Source organism: Moschus berezovskii, chromosome 20, assembly GCF_049115385.1.
Source record: "Moschus berezovskii isolate FMDL1 chromosome 20, NW_MosBer_1.0, whole genome shotgun sequence".
Lineage (NCBI taxonomy): Eukaryota > Metazoa > Chordata > Mammalia > Artiodactyla > Moschidae > Moschus > Moschus berezovskii.
In genome coordinates, this window is record NC_142479.1 from 60,413,642 (window position 1) to 60,438,129 (window position 24,488).

Genomic DNA, 24,488 nt, shown 5'->3' on the forward strand with positions numbered 1-24,488 from the left:
AGATATTATTAAAGAAACACAATGGATAAACGGATAGATATGTGATGAAGTTAATGACAGAATGTAGATGATGGATATTCATTGTAAAATTCTTTACATGTTCCTAATGTGTTTGAAATTTTTTTCTGCCAAAATTTGGGTGGAAGCGGGGATGTAATATTTTTAAAAGCCAGTAAGCTTGAAAATAGTTTCAAAAGATGACTTAGCAAAACTTCTCTCAGAAAAGGTAGATTATCTCAAAGCAAAGGTAGTATTATCTCAAATTATACAAATTACTCTACAAAAGACAACACATGGCAGTACACTTTTTCCTATAGTTAAATATATATAATATCGGCCTATAGTCATGCTTCATATTAAAATTTACATTTTTCATTCAACATGATTTAAACTGATCTACAAGCAAAAAGAACTATATTGCAGTATCAATGATAACAGCATTTTGATCAATAAAAAACAAACTCTCACTCAAATTTAATTGAGAGATTTAGGAACTATTATTCAACTCTTTCTTTGAAATTGATATGGGCAACACTCAACATATAAACACATCAAAAATAAATATATCTGTCACAGAGGGAGGACTGTGCCAGCGTGAACCTGGGGTGCTCCATCCCCAGCTGAGTCTCCTGAAGGCCTCACAAACGGGTTTCCTGTTTTCCCCACCAGGCCATCAAGTGTTTTTTCCATACTGGGTTTCAAAGATAATCACAGTTTCCTCTAGTTTTCTTATCCCTGAAGCATCCTAACAACTCAAGGATTTTTACCAATTTTTACTGCTTACACCAATAAAAGGGGGAAAGATTTCCTTCTTTCCTTCTTTTTTTCACATACAACTTATGGACAGATAAAGATCACGTAATTGATAATAATAGGCTCTGAGGGGCTTACAAAGAATTAGAGTAAGATTCCTCTAGATTTCCTAGGAAGACTGAGACAAAGATATCTGATGTTTTATTTGAGAAGGTGTGTCTTGGGACTCCAGAGCAAGGAAAAGAATTTGGGAAGGAAGGCAAGGAGACAAAACTGAAGATTTTGTCTTCTTTAAAACCAGAGCAGTTGTCCTGGAAGTGGGGGCGGGTAGACGCCGCCTCGCTTCACTCCCTCTTCTCCTTGTCACCTGTCTATCCAATCCTATTGGTCATTCTCAAGTTCCACTAGGATAAATCCTACCTTGGATCAACCTAAAGGAAGGGAAAAGGAGTACACCGTAGTTTAGATTATCGGCAACAGGGAAGAGGCAGATAGTTCAGTAGGCACTGTGAAGGTAACAGTAACTGGGGGCAACAAAGAGCGAGGTCACTGGCCTCTCCTCCTGTGACATGCTGTAGGGTAAAAATGGTATATAAACTGGAAACTACTTAACTATGTCCCAAATTATCCTGTTTAATTGCTTCACCATATAAGCATACCATAATTTACATAGTTAATGTTATTTTATAAACTTTAAGGTGCTCCTCTAAGAAGACTGAATTAAAAATTTAAGTGGAATGAATTAAATATGATTTAAAATAGATCAAGAGCTTATTATGTCTTTTAATCAAATCTTGAAAATTAACTAAGTCATATATTAATTAGCATACAGCTAGTTTTTGCTGGCTGGTAGGACCTGAACTTTAAAAATCTAATGAACTTCTCTAACTTCAAACATTTTGTCTATCAAATTTTGCTGGCTTAGACTTTTTTTTTTTTTTTTACAAAAAAAATTGTATCATTTTTACTCAAAAATTTAAAGCTAATGTGAAGTCTAATATTAATAGGGTAAAGATTTTAAATATGTATGAGGGGTACTTCCCAATCCTCCCTTACAAAACTTAATCCTAAATAAAGCCACAAAAAAATATTACAACTGGTTGGCAAATAGACTGCAAATATAGTAACTAAATGTCTCTTTTGGAGTCTGAGACATTACGAGCTTCTATGATCAAATGAGACAGAGATTTCTTTCCTACACTCTGGAAATTCCAAGCAGGCTGAATGACTTCCCTGCCTTCCAATAACTCCTGAATGTATGAGTAAAATTTCTACAAAATGTTAGGGGGAAAGTGTTTACAAAATAATCTCAAATCTCTTCTAGAAATCTAGTAGTATGCACACCTTCAGTATATATTACACACACACACATTTCACACAAATATGCTGGGGGCCTCAGTAGATAAAGAGGGAAAGGGGCTAAGGAGTACAAAACCCGCTTTAAGAAATGTGACACCAAAAGGCTCAATCAAAGAATTTATAAAACAATAAGTACATTTCTGAATAGAGAAATCCCTAAACCAGACAATTCTGAAAATGCTTTGGAAAAAAATCTACATACAATATACAAGATTTAAAGTTAATTTACTTACGGAAAAAATCCTTTTTCACCAAGTTTTTTGCACAGAGTACTGTAAAAAAAAAAACAACAAAAAATACATGGGAAGAATTAAAATGGTGAGACTGCACTGTCAAACATTTTGAAACACTGTGAAATACAAGTGAATAATAAACACTAATTATAGCAAGGTATAAAATACGACCACAATCTTTGATTAAAGCTTAGCAAAAGACAGCTGAACCAGTGGCTGCAACTTCAGCAATGATCACCAGTAACAGGTGAGGGCAAGACAGTTTATAAATCTGGTATTCTAACAAAGAACCAATTCCTATCTTCCATCAAGATCTAGTCTCAGAGTAGCTTGATAGAAAGGGAAAAAAACAGTTCTAAGGAGGAAATACATACACTGGGATTAATATACATATATTTTAAGGGTAAAATAATTTTATATTGAAGAGGATCGTAAGTAAAATAAAGCTTAAATGATATAGATGACATTTAAAATAAAATAACGTTATTTCTCTTCATCTAAACTCCACAGAAAACACTGGCTAAATGACAAGAAAGATCAACTATGTCTTCCAAAAACTGAAAGTTAATATATCAAGACAGATATCCCAAATCCACCTTCTATGGATTACCCTGCATTAAATGATTATTTACATGGTGATGGCTGCATAGCCTTGTGAATAGATCAATTCTAAAATCACTGGACTGCACATGCTTTCAGTTCAGTTCAGTTGCTCAGTCGTGTCCGACTCTCCGCGACCCCATGAATCACAGCACGCCAGGCCTCCCTGTCCATCACCAACTCCCGGAGTACACTCAAACTCATGTCCACAGAGTCGGTGATGCCATCCAGCCATCTCATTCTCCGTCGTCCCCTTCTCCTCCCACCCCCAACCTTTCCTAGCATCAGAGTCTTTTCCAGTGAGTCAACTCGTCGCATGAGGTGGCCAAAGTATTGCAGTTTCAGGGATGAATTTTACAGTGTGTGAATTACATGTCAATCTAAAAACCTCTGCTTATGCAGTCACTGAATCAGCCATAGGTATATGTATGTCCCCTCCCTCCTGAATCTCCCTCATACCTCCCAACCCATCCCACCCCTCCTCTAGGTTGCCCCAGAGCACCAGGTTGAGCTCCCTGTGATCTACAGGCAACTTCCCACCAGCTGTCTATTTCACACACGGTAATGTGTATGTTTCACTGCTACTCTCTCAATTTGTCCCACCCTCTCCTTCCCCGCCGTGTCCACAAGTCTGTCCTCTATGTCTGTGTCTCATTGCTTCCCTGCAGATAGGTTCATCAGTACCATCTTCCTAGATTCCATTTATATGCATTAACATACAATATTTATATTTTTCTTTCTGACTTACTTCATTCTGTATAATAGGCTCTAGGTTCATCCAACTCATTAGAACTGAGTCAAATGCATTCCTTTTTATGGCTGAGTAATACTCCATTGTGTATATGTATCATAAACAACCCAAGTATAAAATCTATTCTGAGTCTTCTTTGCCAGATCTCTTTCCTTTAGTCCATCCATGAAAGTTGAGGTTCTTCAGAGATGTACCTTACTCAGGTCCTCTTTTACTCTATAACCTAAGGAGCACAGACGTCCATCCTATAAACCTTGGAATTATATGTAAACTGTCACATGCTCAACAAAATATTAGCAAACTGAATCCAAGAACACATAAAAAAGATCACACACCATGATCAAGCTGATTCATCCCACAGTCACAAGGATGGTTCAACATATGAAAATCAATCAACGTGATACACCACATCAATGAAAGATCCAAAAAAGCCACATCATCATCTCAATGGGTGCAAAAAAAATTTGCTAAAATTCAGTATCCATTCATGATAAAAACAACAGAGAAAACATATCTTAACATAATAAAAGCTATTTACGACAAACCCACAGCCAACATAACACTCAACACTGAAAAGCAGAAAGACCTCCTACTAAAATCTGGAACAAGACAAGGATGCCCACTCTCACCACTTCTATTCAACCAGCATTAATGCAGATGACATGATACTACCATACATAAAAAAACCCTAAAGACATACATAAAAATCACGAGTACTGATAAATTCAGCAAGGATCAGAATACAAGATTACTGAGCAGAAATCTGTCACATTTCTTTACACTAACAGTGAAATATGAAAAAAGGCAACGAAAAAAAAAAATCTCTTCTGAAATTGCATCTAAAAAAACACACCATAGGAATAAAACTCACCAAGAAGGTGAAAGACTTATATGCTGAGCTCTATAAAACATTCATAAAGGAAACTGAAGATGATTCAAAGAAATGGAAAGGGGCTTCCCTGGTGGTTCAGTGGTTAAGAATCCACCTTGCAATGCAGGGACACTGGTTCAACCCCTGCTGGTACCGGAAGACCCCACACGCTGTGGAGCAACTAAGTCTGTGTACCACAACTACTGAGCGCAAGCTCTGGAGCCCATGAGCCGCAACCACTGAAGCTCCAGAGCCAGTGCTCTGCAAGGAGAAGACAATGCGATGAGAAGCCTGAGTGCTGCACCAAAAAAGTCGCCCCCACCCGCTCCAACTAGAGAGTAGCCCCCACTCGCTCTAACTAGAGAAAAGTCTACACGTAGCAACGAAGACTCAGCACAAAAACAAAACAACAAAGAAATGGAAAGATATCCCATGCTCTTGGATTCGAAGAACACTGTTAAAGTGGTCGTACTACTCAAGGCCATCTACAGATTTAATGTGATCCATATCAAATTACCCAAATCATTTTTCCCAGAACCAGAACAAATAAGCCTAAAATTTTTATGAAACCATAAAAGACCCAGAGTTGCCAAAGCAATCCTAAGGAGAAAGAACAAAGGTGGAGGCATAACCTTCCCAAACCTCAAACAATACTACAAAGTTACAGTAATCAAAACAGTGCAGTACTGCCACAAACACGTATGGATCAGTGGAACAGAACAGAGCCCAGAAACAGATCTGCAAACCCATAGTCAATTAATCCATGACAAGGCAAGAGAATACAATGGAGAAAAAACAGTCTCTTCAACAAGCGGTACTGGAGAAACTGGACAGCCACATGGAAATCAACGAAGTTACAACAGTCTCTCACACCATACACACAAAAAACTTAAACTGGCTTAAAGATTTAAATATAAGACATGACACCATAAAACTCCCAGAAGAGAATACAGGGAAAGCTTCTCTGACATAAATCATATCAATGGTTTCTTGGGTCAGTCTCCAAGACAACAGAAATAAAGCAAAAATAAACAAACAGGACTAATCAAATTTATAAGCTTTTACACAGCAAAGGAAATCATAAACAAAACGACAACCTACGGAACAGGAGAAAATATTTGCAAACAATGCAACTAACAAGGGCTTAATTTCCAAAATATACAAACAGCTCATACAACTCAGTAACAAAAACAAACACACAAAAAAACCCAGTCAAAAAATGGGCAGAAGATCTCAACTACTACTGAAGGAGTAGTATACTCCAAATAAGACATACAGATGGCCAACAGACGTGGAAAGAGGCTCAACACTGCTAATATTAGAGCAATGAAAATCAAAACTACAATGAGGTATCACCTCACCCCAGTCAGAATGGCCATCATTAAAATGTCTACAAATAATAAATGCTAGTGAGGGTGTGGAGAAAAGGGAACCCTCCTACACTGTTGGTGGGGATGAAGTTGGTGCAGCCACTATGGAAAATATGGAGGTTCCTCAAAACACAGTGTTGCCACATGATTCAGTAATCCCACTACTGGGCATACATCTGGAGAAAATGTTAATTCCAAAAGATACATGTACCCCAATGTTCATAAAAGCACTACTTACAATAGCCAAGACAAGAAAGCAACGTAAATGTCCATCAACAGATAAATGGATAAAAAAGATGTGATACACACATATACAGGAATACTACTCAGCCATAAAAAAAGAAAAACTGCCACTTACAACTACATGGGTGGACTTTAAGTGGACTTTACTTTAAGTGAAGTAAATCAGAAAGAGAAAGACAAATACCATACGCTATCACTTATATGTGAAATATAAGATATGATACAAATGAATTTATTTACAAAACAGAAACAGATTCACAGACAGAGAACAAACTTATGGTTACCAAATCGGAAAAGGGTTAGGGGAGGGATAAATTAGGAGTTTGGGATTCAAACAGATAAACAACAAGGTACTACTGTATAGCACAGGGGACTAAATATTTAATACCCGGAAATAAACCAGAGTGGACGAGGAAAATAAAAACTGTATATCCATGTGTACTTTTCTGGGGAGAAAGTTCATAGTTTTGACAGTTTGACAAAACTCTCCCCCTCTCATCTTGAAAAATAAATTTGAAGAGCCATTTTTTCATACATTCTCCCTGGTCATTACCATTTTAATGACACCTCAATCTATAAACGCAACCCTCAGCTCTCTCTTGAACGCCAGTCCACACAGGACACTAAATACACCCTCAAATAAAACTCACTATCCCCCTTTCCCTCAAACTCCTTCTCCAGTTAACTTTCTTTCAATAAATACCTTTCCTTTCCACTCTATTGCCCTAGTCAGAAACCTCCACAGCAACCTTCACTACACCACCCCCTCACCACCTCCTGGCAATTACCACTTTTAATCAACTCTGTCTCTGAAATATCCTTCATCTGTCCACTTCTCCCTATTACCAGTGCCATTACACCTGTGCAGACCACAATCAACTACTGTTTAAGTCATTACAACAGCCTCCCAATCAGTCCCCTGCACTGCCTTCAATCAGGTCCCCACACTAGACCTAAAATGGTCTTTCTAAAAATATTATTTAATTCCTTCCATCCATTTCTCTTCCTAATAACTTTACAAAACATGTGTAAAACACTCCTCAAAACAGTCCTTCCACTGGTGCTCTGGATCACACACCCAACCTTCCACTTTCTCAGGAACTTTATATCTCTTGTCTCTTCTATTGACCTCCATCCTTAGAATACTGCCAAGGTCTTGAAGCCCAAAACCTACGTGGCTTATAAGCCCATCAGACCTTAGCTCCTGCTTACCTCTCTGACCTCGTCTTCCATCACCACCCCTCCTCTTCAAGCATCCAAGTCCAAGATCCAGCCACACTAAACCTTCACATTCTCAAATATATTCTCTCACCCACAGCCTTCATGTGCCATTCTCTCTCCCCAAAACATCTGCCCCAGGCTCCTTCAACTACCCGTATTTAGGTCTCAAAAGGGCAGGAAGCTTTTTAGAACATGTTTCTCTCAACCTTTTGCTCACTTGTATTTTCACAGAAGCCCATACTTATCCCAGGCACTTGTCGCACGTTATTATGTTTTTAAGTTTAGAATGTTGCTTGTAACTAGAGGTGGTAAACTCCATTCAGCATAAATCATGTCTGCATCATTTCTTTACATCCCCCGCACCAAGCAAACACTGCACCATACATTTGATGGGCACCTTGTAAAATGCTAAATGAATAAAAACAAATTCCAAAATAATTTAAAATAATTTCATTGAAAGAGGGACTTTTTATACTATGTGATAGATTACCAGTCTGCAAGTAATCATAGTTTTGGCTTATACAATGTTATTATCATTTCCCGCTATTTAAAAGATACTCATCAGATCATGTTTGACATTTTTTCTTTTAATCACAAGTATGATGTTGCTAATATATGACTAAGTTTTAAAGAGTAACTGAAAAAAAATCAAAAGAAGAAAGAACTTTAAAGTCAGGTTCAAAGTTTATAAAGAGAAATTTTAGCAACTCTGAGACTAAGGAAGATAACACAGAGAAACAAGATTAATTTAAAACAAAGAAATATCAAGACTGGTCAGAGTGCCAAATTTAACACTACATTTCAACAGCTCCAGACAATCTTTTAATTATTTATATCCTAGTAGCAAAAGAGTGCACTTGTAAATCTTCAAAAGAAATTTTCAACCACCATTTGAGATTTTGGTATTTATTCATATAAGTTCATTTTTAGCCCTGGAGTCTTTACTGTTCCTTTTCTCAGGAATGTACTCTGGGTCCTAGTACCATAGCCCACTGCTCTTTTCATCCTCCGTACCAATCATAAGAGCTCAGTAAGTTAATGGATTTCACTAGGACAAACTCCTACTTGTCACTGTAACAGATGCTCAACTAAGGAGCTATACATCAGAATCTCCTGAGAAATGTATGTATAATATTACAATGTGTTTTTATATTTGTAGTGTAATTTTACATTTATATTTGCACAAATTTATATCTGCAAATCACTTTTGTAACAGAAACTATAGAAAGTTGAGCCAAGACTGGGAATTGTGGCACTAGGGAAGGGTAGCAGTGAGGAAGAACTTCCATTTTTGTTTTATAAATGATTATCACAGGAGAGAGATAAAAATAATGTTGAAAAACACAGGAATTGAGAAATTACAGGAAGGGACTAGCAGGAGAGAAACCTTGTAAGGGGGTGTGAGGGCCAGAAGAAAGGCTAAAGAGTACAGACTCACCCCTAGACAGATATCAGTAGTTTAAAATTTTAAATGTTTAGTAAGTTTTCTCTTGAAATAATTTACAAAGGAAAATGCACAATTCTTAAGAATATAACTCAATGAACTTCCACTAATTTCTATATTAAAGCATTATATAGGACTTCAGACATTTAACAGCCATATGTCAATTTGGAGTAATGTGAACTACGAATGTGGCATTACACCAGCACAGTACCATTATTTCAGATTCCATTAGGGACCAAGTCTCACACAGCCTGTAGATTTATACGAGATTAATTTTACTAGACTAATATGATCATGCTACCACCCTTCTTAATTTTCTTCCAAGAATTTCTCACTCCTAAGTCTACACTTCCAAAACCTAGAACCTGTTCTAGCTATTCTATTCTTCAGCAGATAGGTGGGTTTGAAATAGAGGAGATAATCAAAATCAGGTAAGATCAGCCTTGCTGGTACACTGTAACTCCTCTCTATGTCACACACAAGTAGATGTGGCCATCTTGAGGTGCTTAATGAGCAGGGAACTCTCCTTCATTCACCCCTTCATTCACGTTTCCTGAACAGCTGCTTTGTGCCAAGTACTACAACAGCTTCTGCAGATACAGAGATAAATAAGACACAGTCCTCGGCCCTCAGAGCTTGCTGGTCAGGTACAATTCAAATATCATGCCATAAATGCCTTTCTTTGTTGTTGTTTTCTCAAGAAGTATTTTTAAATTTCACAAAAATCTTCTTAAGTTTATTTTATTAGAGGCAGTGATTGGAGGAAACCATGTGCAGAAGTGCAGATGCAATAAATATTACCATTTAAGTTGATAATTCCTTTGTCTGGTTGGAAAAGAGTTATCTATATGTAACACACCATCTAATAACACCAGAGTACAACTCCCAGCTGTCGAAGGAGAATGCTACTGCTGCCCTTACTGCGTTGTGCTCATAATGCATGGCTGCCTATACTAAATCTGAATTAAAGTCCCAACTGCTCAGTATCTTCTTGCCAAAAATTCCCCTTTCTCCTCCAGACTGGAGTTGCATTCCAATTACACAGCTGATTGGAATGAAGCTGTTTGAGAGGAAAAAAAAAAGAAACCACTCAGACATCCCATTTTCCTAAACAGATTATATAGCACTGTTTGTTCAAGCTGTAAAAACTATTTTTCAACAGAGTAGATTACTTTTGTATTTTCTTTGAATTTATATTAACATTGCAAAACAAAACTGAAGTTGAGGACAGCACTCCTATACAAATTCCAACAGGATGGCCTAGTGCTTCAAAGATGTCTACAATACGCACCCTTCCTGATCACTGGCTCATGACAGAAATTTAGATCTTTCTGCTCCAAGAAAATAACCTCTACTTCAACTCCTGAGCACAAAATTTAAGTTCTATTGAAAACTTGTATACAATTTTTATACCTATGTGTTTCAGTTTTTTGCTTGAAACCGGAGCCCTAAGATTCATATTCAACAGCATTATTATCCCCAAAATAGCATTATTACAAAAGGCTATACTTAGCAGAAATATCAAATACAACTTTATTTGCACAGTAACAAAATATTGATAGTTATTAAGGATGACAAATAGTATGCTGAAATATAACCATTAAAATTATGTAAATATTTATTGACAAGAAAATATTTTAAATGCTGTTAGGAATAAAAGTTCATTTATTCATTAAATGAAAATGAACTTTAGTAAGAAATATAAAAAGACTGGATAACATTTATTGAATATTTACTATGTCCAAGTATATACCAATCATATGAAGTAAAGTAACAGTATTACCTACATTTGTCTTTTTTTTTTTTTTTTGGCCATACAGCATGGTATGTGGGATCTTAATTCCCCCACTAGGGACTTGAACCCATGCCCTCTGCAGTGCAAGTGCACAGTCTTAACCACTGGATCGCCAGGGAAGTCCCTACTACATTTTAGAGATGAAGAAACTGAAGTTTAGGCATAAAGGACTTGCCAAAGATTACACTGTAAATGCTAGAGTGAAGATAACAACACAAATAGTCAATAATAATCACAGAATCCAACTCTTAACCATCATACATATAGTTAAACACAGTCTGTCAGGTTAGCTCTTCCTTTTTAAAGGAACTTAATGTGGAAAACTCTCAAAGAGATGGGAATACCAGACCACCTGACCTGCCTCTTGAGAAATCTGTATGTAGGTCAGGAAGCAACAGTTAGAACTGGACATGGAACAACAGACTGGTTCCAAATCAGGAAAGGAGTATGTCAAGGCTGTATATTGTCACCCTGCTTATTTAACTTTTATGCAGAGTACATCATGAGAAACGCTGGGCTGAGTGAAGCACAAGCTGGAATCAAGATTGCCAGGAGAACTATCAATAATCTCAGATATGCAGATGACACCACCCTTATGGCAGCAAGTGAAGAAGAACTAAAGAGCATCTTGATGAAAGGGAAAGAGGAGAGTGAAAAACTTGGCTTAAAACTCATGGCATCTGGTCCCAACGCTTCATGGCAAATAGACGGGGAAACAGTGAAGAAACTTTATTTTGGGGGGCTCTAACATCGCTGCAGATGGTGACTACAGCCATGACATTAAAAGACGCTTGCTCCTTGGAAGAAAAGTTATGACCAACCTAGATAGCATATTAAAAATCAGAGACATTACTTTGAGGAAAAAGGTCCGTCAAGTCAAAGCTATGGTTTTTCCAGTAGTCATGTATGGATATGAGAGTTGGACGATAAAGAAAACTGAGCACTGAAGAATTGATACTTTTGAACTGTGGTGTTGGAGAAGACTTTTGAGAGTCCCTTGGACTGCAAGGGGATCCAAACCAGTCCATCCTAAAGGAAATCAGTCCTGAATATTCATTGGAAGGACTGAGGCTGAAGCCTGATACTCCAGTACTTTGGCCACCTGATGGGAAGAACTGACTCATTTGAAAAGACCCTGATGCTGGGAAAGATTGAGGGAGGGAGAAGGGGACGACAGAAGATGAGACGGTTGCATGCCATCACCGACTCAATGGACATGAGTGTGAGTAAACTCCGGGAGTTGGTGATGGATAGGGAGGGCTGGCATGCCACAGTCCATGGGGTGGCAAAGAGCTGGACAAAACTGAGCAACTGAACATGCTACAGCAATTACTGGTGATACAGGTTCACAAAATGGTTAACAGAAACCCAGATTGCAAAAGGACCTCTTCCGAAACACGAGCAATTTCTTTCAATAGATTATAGTTTATCTCTACAATCATATTAGATCTCCTTTTAACTAAATGTCTTGCTACCATGCCATTTAGTCAAGGAATTTCAGGCAATTCATTTCATGCATGTTACAAAACAAACTGGGTCTCTAAGTTCAGTTAGTATCTGATGGGTAACTAATTTAATTAGTATACAGATGATGTATTAAAGATACAGGTTCTACCAACATGATATAAATATTCTTATAGGAAAAAAAAAATAAAGCGTCAGCATTTAAGTATCTCAAAGGCAAAACTGATTCTTAAGTTAACCATCTGAAAATGACCCATCTAGTTCATTCACATCAAACAACTTTAAGTGCAGATATTTCTTTTAGCCACAACAGTAACTAATTACCTTAAAAACACTGGAGGCAATTTTAAAATAAAGCTTCTATTACAAACACAATTATCAAGTTTTGGCATAAAAAAATAAAGGTTCTGCTAAAGCCAAGCAACATAAATGTAAAGCATGCAGTCTAGGTACTTGGGATGTAGCAGGCATGCTGTAGATACTGTTACTATAAAAAACTCTCTGAAAGTATTTCTGCTATCTTAAGCAATATTTCTTCAAATTCTTTTCTCCACTTTAGAGATGAAAATACACAGAAATACTATCCTTCACTCATAAGGACAGTAAAGTCACTAAGACTTAAGGTTCGCCGATGCAATCTGCAGACTGAATACTATCAGGCTGGTGCTATTGGAGATAGTCACTGCACCTTCTTGACTGGACACCTTCATTCAAACAGATCCATTTCGTAACTGGTGGCTGCTCAAGAGACAGATCTAGTGTATCTAAACTTCACCACACAATAATTTACTTTTTTCACCAAAACACCAAGAGAAGGAAATCTTACTATAAAATTCAAGTATATAGTTGCAGTGAAGCCTGAACATTATTCTTCGTGTAAGGGAAAAGTTGACTCACTTTCTGGCCACTCCCAAATGTGTCTCCTTTACCCTTTTTCTCTAGAGACAGGCATAGAGATACCATACTATACTTTCAAGATATAAACACTATATAACGTTAAACACTATGAGTCAGAATGCCTGGGTTTGAACCCGGTTCTGTCACTTATTAACTTGTGACCCTGAACGACGACTTAAAGCCTATTTATCTCAGACATCTCATCTGTTACAGTGAGGATACTAGGAGCTACCTTTTAGTGTTGTTTTAAAGATTAAATAAATTCAAACACATAAAACACCTGGAAGAGTACCAGGTGCTCAAAAAATATTAGCTATTATTACTCTTTCTACTCTAAAATTTCTAATAAAGTTAATCCCTCAGGTTGCAAGCATCTTAAATAGCAAGAAAGGGGTCTTCTCATTTTCTGATGAGAAGCCTTAGTTCAGGCTGCTGTAATAAATGCTACAGACTGGGTAGCTTAAACATTTATTTCTCACGGTTCTGAGGCTGGCAAGTCCAAGATCAAGGGACAGACAGATTCAGTGTCTGGTGAGGAGCCCCTTCTTGTTTTGTAGGCAGCCACTTTCTTGCTATATCCTCACACAGCCACAAGAAGTAGCACCTCTCTTGAAGAGCACTAATCCCAATCAAAGAGTCTCTTGATGAAAGTGAAAGAGGAGAGTGAAAAAGTTGGCTGAAAACTCAATATTCAGGAAACTAAGATCATGGCATCTGGTCCCATCACTTCATGGCAAATACATGGGGAAAAGGTAGAAACAGTGACAGACTTTATTTTGGGGGGCTCCAAAATCACTGCAAATGGTGACCACAGCCATGACATTAAAAGATGCTTGCTCCTTGGAAGAAAAGTTATGACCAACCTAGACAGCATATTAAAAAGCTGAAACATTGCTGACAAAGGTTCGTCTAGTCAAGGCTATGGTTTTTTCAGTAGTCATGTATGGATGTGAGAGTTGGAGTATAAAGAAAGCTGAACGCCAAAGAATTGATGCTTTTGAACTGTGGTGTTGGAGAATTCTTGAGAGCCCCTTGGACTGCAAGGAGATCTAACCAGTCCATCCTAAAGGAAATCGGTCCTGAATATTCACTGATGGACTGATGCTGAAGCTGGAGCTCCAACACTTTGGCTACCTGATGCGAAGAACTGACTCACTGGAAAAGCCCCTGATGCTGGGAAAGACTGAAGGCAGGAGAGGAAGGGGATGACAGAGGATGACATGGTTGGATGGCATCACCGATTCGATGGACATGAGTTTGAGCAAGCCCCGGGAATTGGTGATGGACAGGGAAGCCTGGCATGCTGCAGTCCACGGGGTCGCAAAGAGTCAGACATGACTGAGCGACTGAAGTGAATCCCAATCATGAGGGCTCCACCTTCATGATGTGAGTACCTCCCAAAGAGCCCCACCTTCATTTACCATCACACTAGGGATGAGCATTCCTTTTTATTGGGGGGGGGCAGGAGTGCTTACAGATCTTAGTTCCCCACCCAGGGATCAAACCTGGGCCCCTAGAAGTGGAAGGCGGAGTCCTAACCACTGCACCACCAGAGAATTCCCAGATTAGGGTTTCAACATATAAAATACAGGGGGACACAGACAGAAGCATTCAGTCAGTAACAAAGTTCATGAACCTAGTAAGCTTTTGGTACACACTAATGAGTCCAATCTGTACGCCCAGTCTCACTCCTCCCTCAAAATCCAAGTTCACATTACAATTGTCTACTATAACATACTCGCTTGGGATACCTTACCTTACCAGCACTTGAAATTACACGTATTCAAAACTGAACTAATCAGGGATTTCTCTGATGGTCCAGCGGCTAATACTCCACACACCCAATGAAGGGGGCCTGGGTTTGATCCCTGGTCAGAGAACTAGATTCCACATGTTGCAACTAAGAGCTCATATGCCACAACTAAAGAACCTGCATGCTGCAACTAAAAAGATCCTACGTGCTGTAACTAAGACCTGTCACAGTCAAATAAATATTTTTTAAAAACCTGAATTCATCAGCTTCCCTACTGAAACAGCTCTTCTTCCTTTTGACCTCCCCAGTTCTGTGAACTGCACCATATGCTTGCAATCATTCAGAGAGCAAATGTCTTATCAATCCCTCTCCCTGAACACCCAAAGTAGATGCCAGATTATTTCAGGTATCACATATCTCTCTGCCTATTTCCATTTGCAATATTCACATTTAAATAACATCAGTTCAGTTCAGCTGCTCAGTCGTGTCCAACTCTTTGCGACCCCATGGACTGCAGCACCCCAGGTCTCCCTGTCCATCACCAACTCCCGGAGTTTACTCAAACTCATGTCCATTGAGTCGGTGATGCTATCCAACCATCTCATCCTCTGCCTTCAATCTTTCCCAGCATCAGGGCTTTTCAAAGGAGTCAATTCTTCGCATCAGGTGACCAAAGTATTGGAGTTTCAGCTTCAGCATCAATCCTTCCAATGAATATTCAGGACTGATCTCCTTAAGGATGGACTGGTTGGATCTCCTTGCAGTCCAAGGGACTCTCAAGAGTCTTCTCCAACACCACAGTTCAAAAGCATCAATTCTTTGGCACTCAGCTTTCTTTATACTCCAACTCTCACATCCATACACGACTACTGCAAAAATCACAGCCTTGACTAGATGAACCTTTGTCGGCAAAGTAATGTTTCAGCTTTTTAATATGCTGTTTAGGTTGGTCATAACTTTTCTTCCAAGGAGCAAGCGTCTTTTAATGTCATGGCTGCGGTCACCATTTGCAGTGATTTTGGAGCCCCCCAAAATAAAGTCTGTCACTGTTTCTACCTTTTCCCCATCTATTTGCCATGAAGTGATGGGACCAGATGCCATGATCTTAGTTTTCTGAATGTTGAGTTTTAAGCCAACTTTTTCACTCTCCTCTTTCACTTTCATCAAGAGGCTTTTTAGTTCCTCTTCACTTTCTGCCATAAGGGTGGTGTCATCTGCACATCTGAGGTTATTGATATTTCTCCTGGCAATCTTGATTCCAGCTTGTGTTTCATCCAGCCTAGCATTTCTCATGATGTACTCTGCATAAAAGCTAAATAAGCAGAGTGACAATATGCAGCCTTGACGGACTCCTTTCCCGATTTAGAACCAGTCTGTTGTTCCATGTCCAGTTCTAACTGTTGCTTCCTGACCTGCATACAGATTTCTCAAGAGGCAGGTCAGATGGTCTGGTATTGCCATCTCTTTACGAATTTTCCACAGTTTGTGGTGATCCACACAGTCAAAGGCTTTGGCATAGTCAATAAAGCAGAAATAGATGTTTTTCTCCAACTCTCCTGCTTTTTCTATGATCCAACGGATGCTGGCAATTTAATCTCTGGTTCCTCTTCCTTTTTTAAATCCAGCTTGAACATCTGGAAGTTCACAGTTCAAGTACTGTTAAAGCCTGGCTTGGAGAATTTTGAGCATTACTTTCCTAGTTTGTGAGATGAGTGCAATTGCGTGGTAGTTTGAACATTCTTTGGCATTGCCTTTCTTTGGGATTGGAATGAAAACTGACCTTTTCCAGTCCTGTGGCCACTGATGAGTTTTCCAAATTTGCTGACATATTGAGTGCAGCATTTTCACAGCATCATCTTTTAGATTTGAAGTAGCTCAACTGGAATTCCATTGCCTCCACTAGTTTTGTCTAAGTATTTTACAATGTGCCCCCAAAAATATGTATACAAGTATTTTGCTTGGTCCTTACAAGTCTGCAAGTTACATCCTAAAATCCACCATGAGGGGAAACTATAACTCAAGAGTTGTGGCTCGATCCAACCTGTCACCTAGTAAACGAGCTCAGGTATTCTGGACCCAGGTTCCATCCTGTTCTACAGACTCCTCACTCAGAGGCTGTCAAGAATCCCTTCTTTCTGTCTCATTAACTCTTACACTGAAAATACTGTTCTCTTTGTCCCCTCAAAGAAGCCCAGGATTTTTCTGCCCTTTGCCTTTATTCAAAATACTCTCCCCACCCCAAGTGCTATTATTCTAACTACTGGGAATTTTTTTATTTTTTGGCTACACCAGCTGGCATGTGGAATCTCAGTTCTCTGACCAGAGATCAAACTCACCACACCCCCGACCTTGGAAGTGCATGTCTAAACCATTGGACTGCCAAGGAAGTCCCTATTCTAACTACTGATCCTCAAAATTTTATCCATTCATCACATTTCAATTCCATGTGAAAAATCTTACGATTTCTCCTCCTTTCTCACAATTTGATTTTGATCTCTCTCCTCCTGTGCACTTCCAGGTCTGGCTCTACTTGTTTTGTATGTCCCTTCTCATTTTGCTTGTATTAAACATACTCACATGATGTCTTACCCTTCCTTTTATGTCCCATTAAGCTATAAGTTTCGTGAAGACAAAGTTTGGCTTACTTTTATTTCTCCTACAGTTTATTACATATGATATGTACTCAAATATTTTCTGAATCAATGAAAATCCTCCAGAAAGCACTGAGGAGGTATAAGGATGAGCAAACTAAAAGGTAAACAATAAAACAAAACTCACTGCTCCCTTCAGCCTAATTTTTGTTCAAAAAGATTGTTTCATTTAAATCAGGGTGGCTTCCTCAACTATTTGTAAGCACTCTTTTACCAGAGGGCTCAACAACCGACTGGAGCCCTTTCCCAATAACACATCTCACTGAGCTCTCTCATACGCAATAAAAAGGTGTATGAGGACATGAAGTCATCCAAATTTATTAACCTATTTCTGCTGCTGCTAAGTCACTTCAGTCGTGTCCGACTCTGTGTGACCCCACAGACGGCAGCCCACCAGGCTCCCCCGTTCCTGGGATTCTCCAGGCAAGAACACTGGAGTGGGTTGCCATTTCCTTCTCCAATGTGTGAAAGTGAAGTCGCTCAGTCGTGTCCGACCCTTAGTGACCCCACGACTGCAGCCTACCAGGCTCCTCCATCCATGGGATTTTCTAGGCAAGAGTACTGGAGTGGCTTGCCATTGCCTTCTCCAAACCTATTTCTACAACAGTGCAAATAAGGATGAGTTCCCAGGTCTTCCGCATTCTTCCAGGCTCTAAAAAGTACAGTCACTCAATTACCTGAGGATATACTCTGATGGAGCAAAAGTGCCAAAAATATTTAGCTTCCCAAACAGTCTCCATTTGTAAACACAGGCCACCAGCATAAACAGGAAAGAAGACTGCAATTACAAAAAGTACTATAGTTACAATAAAAAAATACTTCTTTATAACTGCATGCTTTCAAAATATTTCCAGGGTTCCCTACCAGACCATTAACTCCTTGAGGTCAAGGACTTAATTTTGATCTCCATTGCATGCCCGGAGTCTAGAAAACCATGCACAGAGTACACATTCAATAACCACTAAAAATATTGACATTTTATAAATTCTGAAGCTCCACAAGAGGACTCAGAATTGAGTCATAATATAACTCCTTGTTCCAATGGAATCTGCCTAGATTTGTCATGTTTACACTCCTGTTCTAACATCACTATGTCTAATTCACTGCATTGTCTTGCAGTAAACAAAGCCTTCCTTTTTCCACTGCTCCTCCCTCTTATTTCACTGCAAGCCCAAAAACTATTACGTATTACTCAGTAAAATTTCCAATGCAAAGGACTAATGCATTTCCTAGATTCTTCCTATAGAGGTATACTGCCATTTACACATCAGCCTGTCCAAGTTCTATTCAAATGATCATTTAAACTTTCTATGTAGAGTTTAAGTGAAAGGCATAATGCCAAATCCTTATCAACACTGGCAGCAGAAGAAAAATTATTGACAATGAAAGTTACCAAAATCAACTGATATGTTTACACAAAATGCCTTGTTCAAACACCCAGCAGGTATGTATGTAAAATAAAGTATCTGAAACCTACCAATATCTTTTTATAAACCTGTAATATCTAAAGGAAAGAGCATAAGCTAAATACATATTGTCTTATGTGTACACAGTTTGATTATAATTTGAAAAAATGTTTCCACAATCCATCCAAACACATGCAAAATTAAGTCAAGATTATAATGACATGGTTCTACTAAACAACTTTGTGTCTATAATTTTCTATAATTATCTATAATTATATCTGTACTGTAATATTCATTAATTTGTGATGGCTTGCTTTTTAGAGAAAGTTACTGTAGAGAAGAATACAACTTACTAACTAAAATGCAAGTCAGATAGTGCTACTTTAATCTTAACAGCATATCAAAATGCCATTAAACTGTACTACCTCAATAAAATGTAATCTATAGCTACAGCATGAGCCAGAGAAGAAAAATATCAGCAGCTGTATTTGTAACATGTGATCCTGACCACAGCTGATTGGATGATGAGTAACCACCAGATCCCAATGATCCAGTTAGATCCTCTCTGCTATGCAACAAGCACAGGGAATCAGGCCACTGCAAAGAAGGAAGCATAGCACTTAGAAGAGTTCTAAATGGCCAGAAGGGGTCACTGAGAATAGCTGTCTGAGGCTTTCCATTTCCTGGATCCTCTCTCACCTAAACCTGGGTTGTACTTTCCCCTCGGGTGTGAAAACTGCACTCCCATAATCACCTAAACCTGGGCTGCACTTTCCCCTCAGGTGTGAAAACTGCACTCCCATAATGTCTCTTTTTGCTTAAGTTAGTCTGCGTGGGTTGTTTTCCCGTTACCTGCAACCAAAATGTCTTTATTAGAATAAAAGTAATCTACAGTGCTAACCAAAACACCCTTAAAGACCAAAAGGCATTTAACCAAAAGTAAAAATATGTTAAACCTAGGAGTCATTAACACTTTATAAATCAAAATGTTTTCAAATATTAGTTCCAATCCTAAAGATCAACAAAACAAGATTTGTGTTAAAATAAAACTGCTACGCAGACAAGAACATGTGAAGTACTTGTAGAATTTTGTATTCAACTGATGTCTCTATTCTGAAATCGTCAGCAAATTAACATCAGTGTAGGTCACATAGATTAGTATCAACTATGCACAGGGTCAGACAACTAAGCGACTAACACACACACATGCCAACATATATATAAATTATATTTGTTAGATTATTTATATTCTATCACCTTAAAGTCATGGTTCTCAAATTTTAGCATCACACCATCTGGAGTACTCACTGAAATATAAGGAGGGGGCACTTTTACAGTTGCTAATTCATTAGATCTGGAGGGAGTTGCCAGAACTAAATACCCAGATGCTGCTGCTGCTTCTGGTTTCTGTACCACATTTGGAAAACGATAGCAATAGAGTAATGCTCTTAACTTTCCAGGGGATGAGATGATGGTGGTAAAGGGCCACTTCGAAAATCTGATGAAAACGTGTTCTTACACCACACACACGCAAAAATGTGTCCCTACACCACAGACACACACACACACTAAAGGGCCACTTCGAAAATCTGATGAAAACATGTCCTTACACCACACACACATACGACAGCAATAGAGTAATGCTCTTAACTTTCCAGGGGATGAGATGATGGTGGTAAAGGGCCACTTCGAAAATCTGATGAAAACATGTCCTTACACCACACACATGCGAAAAAACGTGTCCTTACACCACACACACACACATACACACACACACACAAAAGGGCCACTTCGAAAATTTGATGAAATCGTGTGCTTACACACACACAAAAGGGTTTAGGGAAACTCAGAAGCTCATCCACGTTCCTCTTCCAGAGAATTTTAGGTTAAGAAACACATTAAAATAGTAACAATAGGGTCCTTACATATCCATGTTTTTCAAGTACACTTTGGAAATTTCACCTAGTTTATTTCACACATTCATCTTGATTTTTTAAAGAGCACAGACTTTTTCATTCAAATTACTAATCAACATAAAGAATCTGTTTTAGAAACCTACCTGAAAATAATTTCACCTTGTCATGAAAAAAAAAGACCACATGATATCTATAAAACAGACAAAATCTGTATCTAGATTTAATTAAACACAAAAGAAAAACATTTAGGAATAACTAAATTATCACATGAAAGACATACAAATACAGGTATGTACCAATACAGGTTTGGTTCAAAAACAAACAAGCCAACCACCTCTAGATTATAGCTAACAAATTCTTTTCTATGAAGAGTCATTCCAAAAAGCATGTTCTCCACTGAGACCTACACATATAATCCACCATACCAAAGACAAAGCTAAGAAACTCATTCCCTGAAAGCTCAATGGGCCACTGGAAAAATCCGGGTGCATAAGCACTTTTACATACAGTGTAATAATTAGATCATTTATCCTATAAGGGCAGAGCATTTAGGAATTTTGTTTCAAAAGGTTATTAGGTTTACTATCCTCAGGAATATCTCTTTCAGTGACTAAAATGTGGCAGACACTGTAATAAAATCTGTAAAATATGAAAAGCCATACTGTTCCATTATTTATAGTTCATAAACCTTTATTTCCATATTTGGAAAGTTCTAGATAATGTTTTATTTTTAGTAAATTATTCTTTTATGGAAATTAAGATGTTATTTTGGGTATATAACTTTGATATCATTGAAAACTGGGTGTGTTGCAGACTGAATGCTTGTGTCCCTCCAAAATCTGTATAGTGAAACCTAACCTCCAATATGATGGTATTTGGAAGTGGGGCTGTGGGAGGCGATTTGGCTCTCTCTTTGAACTAACCCAGGCCACACAGAGAGGCCACTGGTGGGAATTTCAGTTGAGAGTCCCAGCTAAGATCCCAGCAGACAGCCAGCCAGCTGAACTGCCAGAAATATTACTGAATAAACCTTCAGATAACATAGGCCTCGGCCCTTGAGATACCCCAGCTGATGCTGAGTGGAAGAGACAAATTACAAATTCTTGAGCAAATTCTTGTTGTTTCAAGCCACTAAGTTTTGGGGCGGTTTACCGAATATCAACCAATAATTTGAACACCATTAGATGAGTTAAGAACAGATTAAGACCCATTAAAGCAGACATTTTTCTCTACTAGACCACCTTTAAAAGTCTATACCATACCCAGATCTCTCTAACACCCACACCCCTATATCCACACAACTACTTAAACTCTGATAAACCTTGACCTGGCAACCTCACCTGATGCCAATCAGCAGCTCAGTGACATAATCTTAACTTGGACATACTACATACAAAGAGGTAGTTAAGACATCAAACTCTATACCACATGTATACCACAGACTATCTCCAGCCAGACCAGTGCTTACCAACCAACAAACCTAGATAACACCAGCCAGTGGCTCTTCTGTTGTGAAACAAAGATAATTCATGGTTTTTGGCTTTAAAGGACCTACCCCATTTCTCCTGCCCTGAAGCCGTCCCTGAGGACCTGCTTATAGATTCTGGGCTGGATCAAGTTCCATGCTTGGCAATAAAGCTTTTTCATTTGGTGCACAATCTGTGGTCTCCAACAGTCACTGTGCTTTAACACTTTGCAGGTCCCAGAGAGATCAAGTGATTGTGCCACCCAGTGAAGCTGACAGACCATGGACACTTACAAACCTACTGAGCCCTGGATTTAGCAGAGTTTAGCACCTTCTGAGGAGAAGGCAATGGCAAGCCACTCCAGTACTCTTGCCTAGAAAATCCCATGGATGGAGGAGCCTGGTAAGCTGCAGTCCATGGGGTCACTAAGAGTCAGGCACGACTGAGTGACTTCACTTTTCACTTTCACACATTGGAGAAGGAAATGGCAACCCACTCCAGTGTTCTTGCCTGGAGAATCCCAGGGATGGGTGAGCCTAGTGGGCTGCCATCTATGGGGTCACACAGAGTCAGACATGACTGAAGCGACTTAGCAGCAGCAGCAGCACCTTCTTATGGTGACTCAGCTGATTTCCAGCTCTGAGTGTGTTCTATCCTATCTCACAAGGTTCTGTTTATTCTGGCTCAGAGCCATCTGGTTGCTAATGGGTAGAGGAAATTTGGTCTCTTGAGTGACAAAAGGAGGGGGCATCTATTCTATACATTTTTGGTTGTTAATCCACCTATGTCTTACTGAAGAGATTCCATAGAAAACTCACGGTTTGGACCAGATTCAAGGACTACAGGCACTAGACTACGGGGTTTCTTTCAACTGACGAGCTACTCTGTATACATTTGTCTACCAAGTGGGAAAAGAATCTTCCTCTTGGCATTTATTGAAAGGACTGTCAATTCAGAGAACCAAGTATATGTATATTCATTTTAGTCCATGTTCATATACATGTCTAATAATACGGCATACCTACAACAAGGATAGTTTATAACCATAGTAGTCACTTTGGAGAACTTAATGATTTCGGCAAGGACTATTCCCAAGGCCATGATCTGCCTTTTTAAACTGGTACACCAAGACATCTAAATGCCTCAGACACTCAAAATTAACTTCCTTGAAGGATTCCCTGGCAAATGCTAAAGCAAAGGCAACTCTCTGTTCCTGGTTTCCTGCCTCCAAAATTCAGCCTTTATCCCATCTTCCAGAATCCTAATGTACTCCTCAGATGAAGACTTCAATACTTCTCTCACAATTTCTTTATTTTCATGGCCTGCCCTAGTATCTTCCTCCCTTAACAATCACAATCCTATCTCCTCCCCTGTTGCTGATCACTCACATAAGGAACAGACAATCACACAATTTCCATTACAGAGTTATCAACCTCACTCTTTAAAAGGTCATAGGTCATAGGTCAGAAAGAGTACCCAAGCCCACTGAGAACCAAAGGTTTAGAGGAGTTTAGAATATTTTTAGACACCTATATACACCCTAGACTTTCCAGAACTTCACAGGCTTATCCAGAACACCAGTTTCCTTAACAGAAGGTTTGAAAAACACAGGTTGGGGTTCTAATACACTATCACAAATTAGAACAAATGTTAAAGAAAGCTAAAGACACAGAAAAGTGTTTGCTTCTGGCCATCCCCGATACCTTTCTTATCAAAGTATAACAGACCAAAATCAAAAATTACAAGCAAAATTATTCATAATCAGAAATTCTAGAAACTTTTAGGAAATACTTTAATATAGACTGAGAAGCAGACAACTACAAAATGTTCTCAGCCTTTTAATGAGTTAAAACCAGAAATAACCAGATTAGTGAGAAGAATATCAGTGGACTGGCAAGTAGATCATTTAGATGAGTTACAACAGAAAATTGTCAAAGAACTCTAAAAGACTGAAAAGGAAAAAGACACGCAAGTCCCCTTCAAATTAAACAACTTACTCAAAATCTAACATTCCCTCCTCTGACAGATAAGAACTGTCGCAGAGCGTTTGCTAGATCCATTAAGAGTTCAGATGCTAGAAAAGTGACTATCCTTAAAAACTGAGAAAGGAGTTAAACCAAATTAAAGATGCACAGTAACAACATACCTCTGAGCATCTCAACAATACCCTATTATCCTTTTTGCGGTTACTAGACAAAATGAATTTTCTGTTGAGAAACAAGAGCTGCAATTTCCTGGGTACAGAGCCTTCTGTCTCTATCCTAAATCCCTTTCTACTCTTCCTCATAGTACAAA

At 38.7% G+C, this 24,488-nt stretch overlaps 1 protein-coding gene across 1 annotated transcript in view; it reads right to left on the minus strand.

Moving 5' to 3' along the window:
• The window catches only part of SMURF2 (SMAD specific E3 ubiquitin protein ligase 2), a 110,624-nt gene that overhangs the window by 42,249 nt on the left and 43,887 nt on the right, over positions 1–24,488 (minus strand). The window contains exon 2 of the mRNA XM_055408224.2: positions 2,346–2,384. Coding sequence (XP_055264199.1) covers positions 2,346–2,384 — 39 coding nt within the window. The remainder of the gene's footprint in view (positions 1–2,345; positions 2,385–24,488) is intronic.